Source organism: Drosophila ficusphila, unplaced genomic scaffold (genome assembly GCF_018152265.1).
Source record: "Drosophila ficusphila isolate 14025-0441.05 unplaced genomic scaffold, ASM1815226v1 contig_414, whole genome shotgun sequence".
NCBI classification, from domain to species: Eukaryota; Metazoa; Arthropoda; class Insecta; order Diptera; family Drosophilidae; genus Drosophila; species Drosophila ficusphila.
In genome coordinates this window covers 20,198,828-20,215,362 of record NW_025064328.1, presented here as the reverse complement: position 1 = coordinate 20,215,362, position 16,535 = coordinate 20,198,828, and the positions used below count along the sequence as shown (strand labels likewise).

Below are 16,535 nucleotides of genomic sequence, written 5' to 3'. Positions count from 1 at the left end.
CCAAGAATAAACGGCATCGTCAAGTGGCGAGGGCAAAGTCCACATGAGCGTGTCTTCGTGTCTTTGCCTGACTTTCGACCTTCTTAGCAGGATAAGCTTGCTATTAAGCTCTGGTTAAGTTTGCAATTTCATTTGGCTCGTGACAGAATAATAGACATCAATGGGAATTGTTTGATCGAAATTAATCATTTTTGGTTCGATACTTAAAATGTTAAGTCTAAGGTATATTGTAAAAAATATTTTGTCTCGAATCAAAAAAATACTTTTTGTTATTTCATCCCAGTCATACGTATGATATAACTATCTCATTGAAAAATAGTTTAGTTTTAAAAAAATTGCTGTATCTCACAATATATATGTATATGGCATAAAGTTTTCTATAATTATAATCTTGCAGAGCAAAGGGTATTATAATTTCAGTCACAAGTTTGCAACGCAGTGAAGGAGACACCTCACACCCCATAGCGTGTATATATTCTTGATCAGTATCACGATTTGAATCGAAATTCGTCTGTCCATTAGTCCGTCTGTCGGTTTCTACGCAAACTAGTCTCTCAGTCTTAAAGCTTTCAGCAAGATGCTGAAACTTTCCCAAAGATGTGAAGTTATTGCACGCAGTATATAAGTCGGAACGTGCCGGATCGAGCGACTATATAGGATAGCTCCAGATGGTGTTTTTTAACTACTGTCGAATTTCGAATTAAATTTTATCAAAATCTGATAGCTCTATCATATCGCTGCCACAGGAAAGATCGCAAAATATATATAAATAATGAAAAAAATTTAAACCGTCGTTGTTTTTTATCGAAAAAAAATTTCATAAAAATCGTACAACTTTTTGAAATGTAGAGTTTTGTAATAACTCTTGAATTCCGAATTAAATTTCATAAAAATCGGACGACGATATAGCTTATTTCGTCGAAAATACAGAAACTTCGTAGAAAAATCGACATAGCTTCGATGTAGTTTAGCCTCTATGTATGTATTTGGTTCGACATATTTGATTACGGCAAACCGAAGCTAGCTTCAAGTATTTTTCTGTTTTTACTATGGAATCTAAGTCTTACAATTGAACAATCAAAATTTTTTAAAAAATTATTTTATTTTAAAAACTATGGTTTAACGATAAGAAAGCGGGATAATTATACTTCCATTCAGTTATATGAAAAGAAATTTAATTTAAAATTGCAGAGGCTTTAAGAATCACTATATTTTTTTGATCTTTTTTTAAGGCAGCTAGTTGATATATTTGCAACATATATACTACCTGCAATTGCTTCAAGTCTTCTAAAGTTTCGAAGATATATTTTTAAAACTAAGAGACTGGTATGCGAAAGAACAGTTCGAAGGACATATCAAGATACAAATGGGGTCAGAAGTGTATTGAAAAGGCTAAAACTAAGTATCTTATTAAGTATATAATTTTGAATCTAAAAAATTTCACACCGCCACTCCGAAAGTAAAAGTAAATTGTTTTCCCCGTTATCTCCCGCTCTCCAGTGCAACCGCGCCAGTGTCCGTCGTCCTCGATGGAAACGAGCCGCAGTTCACGGATGCCCTCGGACATAAGGTGCCCAAGCCACAGCCGTCGCTGCAGGTGGCCAGCCCCATCGTGCTCCTCAACCCAGACCGCTACGAGTTCTACACGTTCGACGAGCACGGCGAGCTGGTTAAACGGCTTATGACCATGCAGGAGATTCAGAGCATCGTGGCCAACGGCGACGGCGAGGGACCGTCCATCATCCACCCGGCCCCGGTGTCTGAGAGTAGTCCGGACAAGAGCGTGCAGAACATCGTGGACAGCGTGCAGAGCGTGCTGAACAAGGAGGTCGCCTCCAGCTCGGCTAAGAACAGCTCCGGGGAGCTGCTGCCCCCTCTCTTGGACACACCCGATGTCTCCTCCTCCTGGTCGCTCATCTTGCCAGCCATTTTCGGCAACACGGGTGGCGATATTTTCCCGCAGCAGCGTCCGCAGCAGATTGTGATGACGCCCGAGTCGGAGATTCTGGAGACTTCTACCAGGGTTGCGCCACCAGCCACGCGGGCCACCAAGAAGCCGAAGCCGGCGAAGCGGAAGCCGGGCACCAAACGCAAGCCCGCCACCACGACCAGCACGACCCCGGTGACACCGCAAGTGGTGCAGGAGGAGCTGGACCCCATGGAGTCCGTATACACGGGGGTTCAGCAGTACCAGCAGGTGGCCGCCAACATGCCGGAGTTCGAGCTCCTCCACATGCAGCCCATCTACCAGAAGCTGCCTCCCACCACCCGCCGGCCGGAGACAACCACGCGGCGCGTGTTCTACAACAACCAGGAGATCATTCACACGCCCACCTCCTCGAGCAGCGCCCCCTCCAGCACAGAGGTGGTCTTCACTCACCAGCTGGCCAAAAAGCCGGGAAGTGTGCAGCGCAAGCCGCCCCAGCCGCAGCGCGTGAAGAAGCCCAGCGGTGGCCCCGCGGCCGAGACCTCGTCCCAGCCCTCTGGCGGAAAGCAGAAGCAGAAAAAGAAGACTACCACCACGACAACCACTACGACGACCACTGCAGCCCCCCAGATCGAGACGGAGGCACCCACGCAAGTGACGCAAGAGGAGCCTGCACCGGCGGAAGGCACGCCCTCAACCACCACGCAAGCACCGTCGGCGACTACGACGAAGAAGAAGAAGCGGAAGCCCACACGAACCCCGGGGACAGGACCTTCTGGCGTCAGCTCCAAGCCTTCGAAACCGAAGCGCAAGCCCACGTCCAAACCAAAGCCCCTGATCCAGCCGGAGGGTGAGTCGGCATCGGCTGGCTCTGCTCCAAAGCCGCAGATCGCGGGCGCTCAGAAGCCGTCCAGACCGCAACGACCCCATAAGAAGCCAAAGCCAACGCCCACGACAACTACCACAACCAGCACAACTACGCCAGTGCCGGAAGAGACAACGACCACGACCACTGCCGAACCTACGACTACCTCGCCAGAGGCTCCCACCACTGAGCCACCGGCAGAAGAGCCGGGCACCACTACTCCGGAGCCCCAAACCACAGTCCCCTCGACAACGACATCGACGGAGGCTCCAACAACTACTTCAGAGGCTCCAGCAACTACTACAGAAGCTGCAGCAACAACTACAACAACAGAGGCTGCCACAACAACAACAACGACTACAACAAATGCTCCCACAACGACAACAACAACAGAGCCTCCCACAGCAACCACAGCAATACCACCTGCGCTGCACCACCAGAAACTGCACAACAAACCCGCTAACCGCCCATCCACATCGACAACCCAGCACCACAACCGAATCCACGCCAAGCCTGTTCACAGCACCACAACCGAATCCAGCAAGATGGCTGGAAAGCCCCAGCCCGAAAGCTACGGGCTGGTCAACGTCATTACGGCTTCAAGCACCACCCACAAGCCGTTCTATCCGATGCCCAGCTACGACGACGACTCCGCTCAGAATACCCCAACTTTACTCGTCGAGCCTCCGGCGCAACACTCGCCCCTGAAAAAGACTCCATTGCCCTCGCTGGCGCAGCTGCAGCAGCAGTTGCACCTCAGCTCACCGTCGCCAGCCCCCCAACTCTCCCCCCGCCCAGATTCTCTCCATGGACCAAATCGTGCAGTCGCTCACCCAGGATCTCTCGAGCTCAGACAACGCCGAAGAGGAATCTGCTGCGCCTCCCGTGAGATACGACAGTGCTGAGAGCAAGCTGCAGATGGAGGAGCTGGCTGATAAGAAGAAGGTAGCCGTGGTCGCCAGCCCCACCCCAACACCAACTACGTCAACGACAACTACCACTCAGACTCCTGTTTCGTCCTCTAAGCCAACCACAATTTTCACTAGCAACAAGCCCCTGACATCCCACTACGGCGGTAGCACTTTGGCCACTATGCTCTCCGAAGAGGGGGAGGACGCAACTGACTCCACCGAATCTTCTGTGACACACCAGCAGTCGGCTGAGACCACGCTCAGCAGCCTCGAGGACGACGAGGAGGAGCAGACCCCAGTAGTGGTGATCACCGCCAAACCACAGTACTTTGCAGTAACCAGAAAACCGGAGCCTCTTATGCCCACTAAGTCCAACGGAAGCCCGGACGAGCCGGAGACCACAGAGTTGCCCGGACAGACCCAGTTCCTGGTGACTACTCCGATGTCACCGCTGGAAGAACTGGAAGCCGCCACCGAGCAGTCCGTTATCGAGTCCGACAACGAGCTCAAGCTCGAGTCACTAGGTGAAAATGTGTCGGAGACAAACGGACCCTATCCCGCCAGCGGCTATAGCCCAGACCCCGTGAAGATAGAAGACAAGTCGGACGCACCGGTAGCCCCCACAGAACAGGCATTGCGACTGCCAGTTTCGGAGAGCACCACAGTGGCCGACTTTGACAGTACGGAAGTGACCCCCATGATCGCCGACCTAGTGCAGCAACTCAACCTCGAGATGCTGAAGCCCACGGATCAGATATCCATGGCCAACTTCCAGACACAGGCGGCCACCGTGGCCTCCACTTTGGTGGACGGCAGCAACTCGCTTGTCCCAGATGTCCCAGTAAACTCCAACGAGACAAAAGACGAGCTGGAGTTTCTTATGTCCGATGTTATCCAGCAGATCACCCAGACCGACGAGAGCAAGCCACCACAAAAAGCCCAATCCATTGACGACTCACTCCGCCTGACCAATTTTGCCCAACTCAATACCTCTTTCCTGCTCCAACCAATGCCAGAAAAATCTGAGGAATCTGGGGAGTCCGAAGAATTCCTAAAACTGCAGCCGCAGCAAGAATCAAGTCTGCCGACCGAGACTACAACAGCCGCGGTCGCGCCCAAGGTTGAATCCTCAACGCCAAACGCTCTACATGCAGGACCCACTGTTGAAGTTCCATTGTCCCAAATAAACTTGGAGACAAGCACGCACCGGATTCCCATTCTTTCGCTGTCCCAGATATACGCGCAGCAGCAGCAGGACGAAGATGAGGAGCAGCAGGAATTTGCCAATGAACGACTCGAGCTTCAACAGACTCCGGAGCCTTCCACAGCAGCCCCGCCGGTGGAGACCACAGAGGCGGAAACTGCAGAACCACACACTGCCACCACCGAGCATCAGGCGCCACAGGATAACAGCCAGGAGACCACTTCCAGTGAGGAGGCTTCCGGTAGCGCAGAGTCTACGACCAGCTATAGCGAGGCTCCCGAAGGCTTCACGCACCACAACAGCGAGGAGGAAATGCCCGAGCTCCTGACGAATGGTTACAACGAGCAGCAGCAGACGGAGTCAAGTGGCGTCCCGGAAAGAGAGCCAGAGCCTTTTCCCACCACGGAGAAGTTTGGGACGGAAGAGCCAACGACAACGCAACAGTCTGTGAGTGATGAAACGACATCGGCCACAAGCACTTACCAAGACGCACAGACAGAGGAGGAATCTCCAACAACCGTAAGCGAAGAGTATCCAGAAAAAAAGCCCCAGGAATCCCATGAAAACCATGTGGTGGACAGCGCCACCAACGCAGCACAGGTACTGCCCCAATACCAGGCTCCAGTCAGCGGGGAACAGGAAGAGGCCGAAGTGCCTGTCACGGAAATACCGGGGGACATGTCTTTGGCGTCTTCTGACTCGGACATGTCGCTGACCTCCGAACAGTTGACCGAAAAAATCGAAGTGAGTACGGTGAAGTCGCAGCAGTTGGACGATGAGTCGATGGAGGAGGTTTCCGACGAGCTGACAGCCACCATTTCGGACGAACAAGACTCCTCGGGCGCCGAAGGAGTGACGAGTGCTCAGAAAGTACAGCTGGATGACGAGGATCCCTACGTGAAGCTCGGCGAAACGACGGCGAGTGTGGTGCGACCCCTAAACTCACACTCTCAAGAGGGCAGTGGAGACAAGACCGTCGTTGAACCGCAGGTGGACAGTTACAAAGTGGCATTACCTGTGTCCAGTTACGGACAATCTCCACCGGACCAGGCCGATGAGGAAGACGAGGAGGATCAAATCGCTTACCAGGTGCAGGTCTCTTCACCATCCAGTACAACAACTACGACGACGACTACCCGGAAACCAGCTACGGAGAGCCCGAGTACCACAGCTAAATCCACTACCACGAGTGCTCCCGCAACGACGACAAAGCGACTGAACACCTTGAAGCCAGTTTCCTACTATGTACAGCCCTCGCTTCTGGGTGGCTACAACCAAGTAGAGTTTCAGCCACCGAAGGTGCTGCCCTACAGTGCCAACAAGGCAGACCCGGCTCAGCCACAAACTTCGACCCTCAGCCATTTTCCAGCCTCGTTGAACCAGCAGAGGCCCTCCCAGCGGCCCCCGCTTCTAACCAATCTAATGGCCAGCTCTACTCAGTCAACCCGACCACCCGTGAAGCTGGAGCCCAGTCCGGAATACTCGCAGGGGCTGGAGGCCTCCACCGCGCTCATGGACGAAGACCTGAAGTCCTTCGCCCGACTTTGCAACGAACTGGCCTTTAGCTACTGGCGCGCCATCACCTCGGAGAAGATCAGCTCCGCCAGAAGCCTGGTCATCTCCCCGTTCGCCCTCACCTCCATGTTATCAATGGTGTTCCTCGGCGCGCGCGGAAGCACCTCCGGTGAGATGAACGAAATCCTGAAGCTGGACGACATGGTCACCTTCAACCCACACCTGATCTTTAAGAACATAACCACTTCCGTGGAACAGGCCTCGGACAGCGACATCGCGACCGCGGCGTTCGTGCGGGAGATCTTTAGCGACCGGGCCAATGGAAAAATCCTGCCCTTCTTCAAGGAGAAGACCCAGCAACTATACGCCGGACATGTGGAGGAGGTTAACTTCCACGTGGTGAACGACATCGTGCGGCGCCGCACAAACCTGCTGGTGAAGCGGCATACGATGGGCAAGGTGCTGGAATACCTTCGCACCAACAGCGTGTGGGTAAACGGACCCCTGGCCACTATCTCGGCCAATCTTTTCCAGACCGACTGCTCGCGCGGCTCTACCGCGGACCGCGACGGGGAGATGTTCTTCCAAGTGCACCCGACCGTGCGCCAGCGCCGGCTCGTGCCCATCCCGGCCGTGCTCTACCGCTCCGGTTTCTCGGCGGGCTACGAGCCCAGGCTGGACGCCACTGTGGTGGCCTTCGGCCGCGTGCAAGACACGGTGAGTATGGTCTACGTGATGCCCGGCCACCAGAGCTCCATCTCGCCGATGGACAACCTGGACCGCCTGGAGCGCAGCCTGGTGGAGACTGCGTTCGGGGAGCCGCAAGCATGGAGCCGGCTGCTCACCTCGCTGATGGACCGGCCGGGCATGGAGGTGCAGCTACCGCGCTTTTCGCACCGCTCCTTCGTGAACGCCTCGCTGGGCCTGCAGAAGATGGGCCTGCGCGGGCTCTTCAAGTCGGACTTCGCTGACCTGCGGGGCCTGACCGGAGCCGGGAACCGTGACATCTTCCTGTCCGACATGATCCAGATCAACACGTTCAGCACCTGCGGCGAGGAGAAGATCTCAGAGCACCACCACGTGGAAATGTACCCGGCGCCGCCGCTGCGCAAGCGCAACAAGGACGTGGACGCCACCGAGGACGACGCCGCCGACTCGTCAGAGGCCGTCGTGGACTTCGGCTCGCTGGTGCAGGAGTCGGCACTGGGCAGGGGCTTCTACGACGACCTGCTGGACCCCAAGTACCTGGAGCTGCCGCTGCCCCTCCGGCCACGGCAGGCGCGCGTGCCCGACGCCCCGCGGCTGCGCTTCGACAAGCCCTTCCTGTACTTCGTGCGCCACAACCCCACGGGCATGATCCTGTTCATGGGGCGCTTCAACCCGCGCCTGCTGCCGTGAAGCGGCTGCCAGCCGTTCTCTTGTTAATCCTTTGAATGTGACTTAGTGAATTTACGCCGTACTTGTAACTTTATCCCTACGAACACTGCTTGCTGTGCCTTAATCCCGCGTCGCCGCTCGCCGGACTGGCCGGATACGAGATTGATGCGCAGCAATCGATTGCATTTGCCAGTGGCAGCTGCAATTACTCTCCGCGCGCAATATGAAATCAAATATCTTAAATGCTTAAATACAGTTTGCGCAAATTTATTTCCAATTTTTCTGGCTTGCATTTAATTTGCCGCATACTAACCGAATGCGGCATTGTGTATGGTATGGAAATGCATTTTTTACTTCGTTCGCTGTTCGCCGAAAATCGCCCGCTTCGCAAACAAATGGTGAACAAATATGTAGGCGGCGAATGCGAATGCAATCGAAAATTAAATGCAAATGCAATCATGGAATGCGTCAATGTTTTGGCAACTGAACAAATGTAATTTAGTAAAATAAACTTTACGAATACGCAAACTAAAAGTTATGTATGCTATTATGTAAGCTTAAACAAAAACTCTTAATAAACAAATATAAATACATTCTACAAAAAAAAACTTAAATACCCCGTAAGAAGAATAAGGCAAACACTTAGTAAGCATATTTTACAGCCCAAGCATTAAAGAGACAAATAGGTGAGTACATCAAATGAAGTGCGAATTTTGCGATATCAACACATTATCAAATAATTGTTCGGGCTTTCTCTCCAAGTTTGAAATTACCGTATATGCAAGACTATAATTTCCATGTTTGTTGTAATCGTAGAGTACACTAGAATCTGCATCATTAGATAATTGCAAATTTTAAAGAAACCGATATCCGAAATTTTCCAAAAATATTATTGTCATAAATTGTTTAATATATTTGATATATTTTTAATTGATCGATTTCTTTTTGGTTAAAAAAATCATTTGCCTAGAAAAACTGACAACTCTCAAACGCAGCAAGGTTTTAATGCAACAAAACGGCAAAGTAGATTCCCGATAGATACACATCACACAAAATGTGGGCAATTATTACGGAGTAATTTGAATTTTAAGACCCCATCTTTACAACATTAGCTTCAAAAGCCCCGGTCATTCGAGCAAAGCAGTGACAATAATTGAATGCGAATATATTTAACATCGTATATCAAAAGTACGTATAAATATGTACAAATCTCAGTTACATAAAAATATCCAAATACTTTTCTTATTTCTTGGCTTTATAACTTTATTTCTTGAGTTGTTGCTGCCTACAAGTTTTCCAAAGTTTTTTCTTGTCGTGCTGCACTTTGTTCCCTGTTGTGTGTGGCTGCATGTCGGCAGAACTTTTGTTTGGTTCTGCTGTTGTCCTTACTTGACAGAGTTTGATGCGGCTTTACGACAACGCGAGCACGCTTAAACACATATAAGTAAACATGAGGCATACTTTCAGGCCAAAAATTAGACGGCCAGCAAGAAAATATATTTGTACCAGGCGCCCACAGTTTTTATATTAAACCTAATCTAAACCCTTGAAGTTATAAAACATGTCGAACAAAATACATAAAGGATAAGCAACATAGAAGCTGTGTCGATTTTTCTATTAAGATTCTATATTTTCGACGAATGTTCATATGACAGCTATATGATATAATCGTCCGATTTTAATCAAAGTTAATTCGAAATTGAAGAGTCGTTAAAAACCTATATTCCAAAAATGATGTTTGTCTGATGAAAACCAAGATGTTATTATTTGTTTACCCTTGGAGAGCAAAAGGGTATTTTTATTTCAGTCAGAAGTTTGCAACGCAGTGAAAGAGACACCCCAGACCCCATAAAGTGTATAGAGTATATTCTTGATCAACATCACGATCTGAATCGAAGTACGTCCGACTATATCGTTATCATATAGCTGAAAAAGGAAAGATCGAAAAATCTAAGTAGAAATAGTTTAAAAAACACCATCTGGAAAAACCAAGTCAATGATTTTTTTTTCAATCTCTCTTATGGGAGCTATCTAATAAAGTCGCCCGATCCGGCCTGTTCCGACTTGTATACTGCGTGCAACAACTACACAACTTTTGGTAACGTTGCAAGATAGCTTTAAAACCGATAAACAAGTCTACACAGAAAAACGAACAAACAGACGGACAGACGCACACGTCTTATAGACGTCTAGTTTGTACAGATCGTGTTGCTGATCAAGAAATTGTAGCTTAAATTATAATGCCCTCTGCAAGGGTATTATGAATGAGAAAGATAACACATATAGTAACTTGTATACTATATGGTTGCCGTCTTCTACACATTTGTCGTTTTGATTTTTTAAATACAATAGAATTCTGTTATAACGACTTCGCCTATAATGTCCGCCCGGGTTTTGAGACGAAATTTTTTTTTTTTTTTTGCTCCTTTTTGTAAGTGCGTCTTTTGGGTATATCGTCATAAAATCGTCGGTCCCTTGAAAGTCGCTAGAACCGGATTCTACTGTATTTCTGCATAAACACACGTTGCTACTGCCGGCCTCTCATTATTATGTCACTAATTTGCTGTGTCGCAGCGATTTATGCACCAAAAAGCGCGTAAGTGCAGCTTATTCTGCACACAAAAAATTCAAGTTTCAACCGCCTTTTGTTGCCTTTGCGGATGCTGTTGTCGCCATTGTTATTGTGGCTACGAAACATTTCCGCACGTGTTGCGTTCAAGGGCCAGAAGCAGCTAGCGCGGAAGAGACAAATCTGTCATTGTTATTATTATGATTGTTATTATGATTGCATATTGTGTAATAAGAAAAGTGTTTCCACTCCTCGCGGCGATCCGCCATTGCCTGCAGTGTTCTTTGCCCAGGACTCCGCCGGACAAGGCCGCCCCAGCTGTCCGCAGCTGTTGCCCCATCCAGCTTATTGTAATTGTTGTTCAGCAAACTTTTCCGCTTCCCTGATCCGTGCTCTACGACTCCTGTGCTGGAATCGGAGTCGATGTCGGATCTGGACTTTGTTGCCGGATACTTGGATACTTCGTCGCTTTTGTTTCCTCTGCGCATTGTGTGAGATGGATTTTGCTTTTCAGAAGGTCCTCCCAAAATTATGCAAGTGTCAGTAAAAGGGGGTAACAGAAGCAACAATGAAGGGATTCGGTGAAAACCCTTTCAGCTTTGTTGTCCTTCCCTTTGCTGCCGCCACGCTCGACCTTTTCCGTTTGCATACTACTCGTTCGTTTTCGTTCTTTCACTACTTTCATACCTCTGCCATTAACATCTATACATTTTTTAGTCACCACCTATGGAGTTATACCTGCATATGGGAATTTACCCTTAATCTTTTTGATTAGGTAGGTTTTTACATCAAATGAGTTTTTTTATACCCTTGCAGAGCAAAAGGTATTATAATTTATATAAAGTATATATAAAGTACGATCTGAATAAAAATTCGTCTTTACGTCTGTCAGTCTGTCCAGTTGTCCGTCTGTCCGTTTCTACGCAAACTAGTCTCTCAGTTTTAAAGCTATCTTGCTGAAACTTACCCAAAAGTGTAGTTGTTGCACGCAGTATATAAGTCGGAACGGGCCGGATCGGGCGACTATATCAGATAGCTCCCGTACAAGAGGTCAAAAAAATTACGGGAAAAAAATTATTACGCCGTTGTTTTTCATCGAATCGACATGATTTCTTCCAGATGGTGTTTTCTACCTACATACTATAGCATTTCGGATTAAATTTTATCGAAATTGGACAACTCTATCATATAGCTGCCATAGGAAAGCTCGAAATATTAAATATACGAGGTGTGTTCAAAAAGTATCGCGAATTTTGTGTTTTTTCAAAAAAAAATTTTTTATTCATGAATATCTATTTTATTTCCTTCAAATTAATCCCCATGAGATTTTATGCACTTGTGCCAACGGTTTTTCCAATCTTCGAAGCACTTCAAAAAAATCATTTTATTTTGTCTTGTTCAGCTCCTTCTTCGATGCCGCCTTTATCTCGTCAAGCGTAGCGTAACGTCGTCCTCTCATGGAATCTTCAGTTTAGGAAACAAGAAAAAGTAACAGGGGGCCAGATCTGGGAAATACGGTGGCTGCGGCATCATTAATGTGTTGTTTTCGGCCAAAAAGTCGCGCACAAGCAACGATGTGTGAGCAGGGGCGTTATCGTGATGCAAAAGCCAATTTTTGTTCTTTCACAAATCCGGGCGTTTCTGGCGGATTTATTCGCGCAAATTGCGCATAACTTGCAGGTAATATTCCTTATTGACTGTTCTTACCTGTGGCAAGAACTCATGATGCACCACGCCCCTGCAATCGAAGAAAACTGTCAGCAAAACTTTCACATTCGAAGTGCTCGGGCGTCCGGCACGCTCTTCGTCGTTCACATCTTCTAGGTCTTCTGAGAACATTTTGTACCACCGATAAACGTTGCTTCGGTCCTAAGGTAGCTTCTCCGTATGCCACAGTCAACATTCGGAATGCATCCACGCACTTTATTTCGTTTTCGTTTTTCACACAAAATTTGATACAGGTTCTTTGATCCATTTTTTTGAATAGGTAAAAATCGAAGACGATTCAAAGCAAAGCAGCTGTCAACAATTAAGTGAACATTCAAAATGGCCCGAGCTTGTCGGCATAAGTGTGAGACATGAGTGCCAACATAACGCCACAAAAAAATCGAAATTCGATACGAGGTAACCTGCGAAAATACAAAATTCGCGACACTTTTTGAACAACCTCGTTGTTTTTTATTCCACGAGCATGATTTTTACAACATCGCCTTTTTTAACTACCCTTGAACAGAGAAAAAAATTTCATAAAAATCTGACAACTATATCATATAGCTGCCATAGGAAAGATCGAAAAATCTTTATAGAATTACGGGAAATAAAATTATAACATCGTTGTTTTTCATCAGACAATCTTGATTTTTGAAATATAGAGTTCTGAGTTGAATAACGAATTTAGTTTTATCAAAATCGGACGTCTATATCATATAGCTGCCATATAAACAATAATCGAAAATATGACAAATAAATAGAAAAAAACGTTATAGCTTCGATGCTGTTTACCCTTTATGTATTTTGTTCGACTGCAATGGTATATAAGCTTCGGCTTTCCGAAGCTAGCTTCCTTTCTTTTTTTAATTATGCTCCTGGATAAATCTAATTTTAATAGGCAAAAAACTTTGAGCTGACCACACCCAAATTTAGTCATTTGGATGCCTAAAACTTTTCAGGGTGCTCGGCAATCATCAAAAAAAGAAACTAAACGAAAACTATTCCTAAGTTCCCAAACTGTGAGATATCACTTTTGCATCCAAAAAGGGTTAAGCCTTTATCAAAAGTCCTAAGTTCTGAAATAAAGTTTACTATCATTACCTAAAATATACCAATGTTGTGTCAATAACACCTTAAACAACAAAAATGTTGATGTCAAATGTTGTACCTAAAATTATTATGTTTTCAAAATGTTTTCATATTGCTTATTAAGTGGATGGAAAACTTATTGATACAATTTACACACCATAATAGAACGTGATCAACAAAAAGTGTGTATATATAAACAATAATGACTTCTGAAAGAGCCAAAGTAAAGTTGCATTTAGAATAAGTTATCCGATAAATTTAAACAAACCACAAAAGCACATCTTATTAAAAAAGATTTATTAATGGTATAGTCAGTTTTGATTTTGGTTTTGTCTGCTAGGATTATAAGCTTAGGCTTGTTAAAGCTTCCTTTCCTGTTATTCACGATTTTGGGAGACAACAAATTTTGCAAATTTCAACCAATTTAAAAAGAAGCTTTATCGTCGACCACATTTGATACTCTTATTTCTTTGCTAAAATCACTTACAGCCTAGAGCAAATAAGACTAACGCAGCTCAGAACAATTTCCATTCCGAGCATTCTAGCATGCAACTGGGGAACGGTAATTTGGGAACGGAAGCAACAGCAACAGCCGAAGCAACCATCATGGGATTAATTTAAGCGCGAAAAGTGAAAGCTCAGCTCCTGTTTTCCCAGCCGCGCAGCAGGACGGCTTTCAAAGACAAGAAATGAATGTTATACATTTCGAGAATTATGCGTTTGGTCCAGAAACCCGGAAATTAGGAAGCAGGCAAACATTGCCTGCCAGCCAGGCGACGAGCTGAAGACTGAACCCCAACGAAAATCATTAGAAGGACGCAACATCCGGTTAACGTGTGATAAATTTGGCCACATATTCCGGGCGAAAGAGCCAAAAAGGAGCAGGCAGGACAGGCCGGCAAATATGCAGCGTTAGTCTGCGGGGCGCCCACTCGCTCTCGAGGACATCCCAGTTGCCGCACATGTATGCAAACGGTTTTAAACAGGCATGTCTAGGCAGTTCGCCAACATCCAGGATCTGGGCTTAGCCAACACTACATGTCCTCATCCACGAGTCCTCCGGCACGCCAGAGTACAAAGCGAAACAAGTTCACAACGGTTTTGAAATACCCTCCGCAAAAGAAATTCAAAGCCGAAAACAATTGCTCTTTTAAAAAGTATTTAAAATCGTGAGCTACTCAGCAGCGGCCTTTATTCGAAAAAAGGAATTTCGACTTAAATCGTAATCGATAACGCGAACCAACCAAGCCAAGTGACCCTATACCCTACGAATCCGTGGTTTAACAACAGGAACAGCAACAAGGACAGGGACAAGTACCGACCGCACTCCCCAAAAATGGTTGCTAAACAAGTTTTCGTTATCTGCGCTGCAAAGGATGCCACTCCCCGGCACCGCATTTCGGGGTTTTTGTATCGAGTGTTTATAAACGTTTTCCTACGTCCGTTGAATGCATATGTCTCAATATGGGTTTCTGCGAGTCCGTGTGTGTGAGAGGACGTGGATATGGATGCGGGTGGTGGTGCGTGCTGCGGTGTTAGGCGAATCTTGCATGTTTTGCCCAGCACCACAAACTTTGATTTAATTTTTCGAAAACTGCAAAATGCTCCTTTTTTGTCTCGTGTCCATCGCCTGCATTTAAAATTAGTCGGTTGTAGACGCTGTGGTTGTCTGCTCTGATGTTGCTCCTGCTGTTATCCTTGTTATTTTGTTGTTAAGGTGGTTGCAACTGTTAGATGTTTCGGTCCGTAATTAAATATACCATTGACTGACTGACCGTCATCGTAAATTAAGCAAAGTAACCCACGGATAATACTAATCGGTATACCGCTCTCCCTGTGCCAATAACTTACTTCGTTACCTAAGCAGTCAAACGGTTTTTGGAAGTAAGAAACACGACCACGTGTATCGATCATCTCAATAGATGTAATGTTTGTCCTTGTACTTTTTGAAATAACCCGCCTGCTCAGCCGAAAAACCATCGGGAAAGCCGCACATAAAATGGCAAAGGACACAGGCGAAAGATGTCGTTGCATTTTGAAATAAATCATGCGTTCATTAATATTCGAAAAAAAAAACTTTTTCTGCACGTGCCTTATCTTTGATTTAGGGTCTTGGAATCGTTCAGTTATATAAAAACAATTTCTTATAAAATCGGTTCATCTTCCAATTAAAAAAAAATCACATCGAAGGTTAAGGGGCACAACTAGTGTGACATTTCAAAAAAATCTTTTTTTTTTTCTTTCATATTTTGGTAGATACAACCTTTAAAAATAACATATTAAAATTTCAAATCGATATCTTAAATAGTTTTTGAGTTATAGCAATTTTAAGAGCAGCCGCTCGTATAGCAGTGAATACGATCATTTTATCTTTAAACGCGTTTTTCTCGAAACTGCATTTTCCGAATTTGCTGCAGTGATAACTCAAAAACTAATGATCCGATCACTATCAAATTTTTTTTACGTGTTCTATATATAGTCCTCCCTACAATGACCTATCGGTTTTTTGATCTGATCAAAAATCGAATTTTGGCAGGCCAAAAACGACCAAAATTTTGGGTAAAATTTGATTATTTTTTTCTAAACGCCGCCATTTTGTCAATTTTTGATATTTTTTTTTTATCGTAGGTCATTGTATGGACAATATCATCTAGTTTAACGAGAATTTTTCATATTTTGATTTCATCCACCGAGAAGGCCGGAATCACTGCAGCAGTTGGGGCACTTTTTTTTTTAGTGCCGTTGGAGATCGGCTCTAGCTTAAAAAATATTTAATTTTTTTCTTTAAAAATTTTACTGTATATTCTTCAAACATCTATAAATATATTCTGAAAATTTGAAAAGAATTGATCAAGTAGTTTTTTTTATAAAAATTCCCAAAAATCACCATTTTTTTAGGCCGTCACACTAGTTGTGCCCCTTAAAACAAAGACTATGTTCTAGTGCCTTAACTATCAAATACTTTTAGCTCAGGTCAACAATTTCAAAAGGCGTTTCTACGCAAATTAGCCTCTCAGTTTTAAAGCTATCTTGCTGAAACTTTCCCAAAAGGTGTGAAGTTATTGCACGCAGTATATAAGTCGGAACGGGCCGGATCAGATAGCTCCAATACGAGAGAATAAAATAAGAAAATCTCACGCCGTTGTTTTTCATCAGATTGACTTGATTTCCTTCAGATGGCGTTTTCTAACTACTATTGAATTTCGGATTAAATATTATCAAAATCGGATAACTCTATAATATAGCCATAGAAAAGATATAATATATAATAAGATATAGAAAAGATATATATAAAATATATATATATATATATATTGAAAAAAAATTATAACGTCGTTGTTTTTAATCCTATGAGCATGATTTTTGAA

At 45.5% G+C, this 16,535-nt stretch overlaps 1 protein-coding gene across 1 annotated transcript in view; it reads left to right on the top strand.

The window, feature by feature from the left end:
- LOC108099993 (mucin-5AC) overlaps positions 1 to 8,407 on the top strand; it is a 30,450-nt gene extending 22,043 nt beyond the window's left edge. The window contains 2 exon segments of the mRNA XM_017203689.2: positions 1,501 to 3,580; positions 3,582 to 8,407. Of these exon segments, the coding sequence (XP_017059178.1) occupies positions 1,501 to 3,580; positions 3,582 to 7,820 (6,319 nt within the window). The 3' untranslated portion in view covers positions 7,821 to 8,407.
- Positions 8,408 to 16,535: the final 8,128 nt, after the last annotated feature.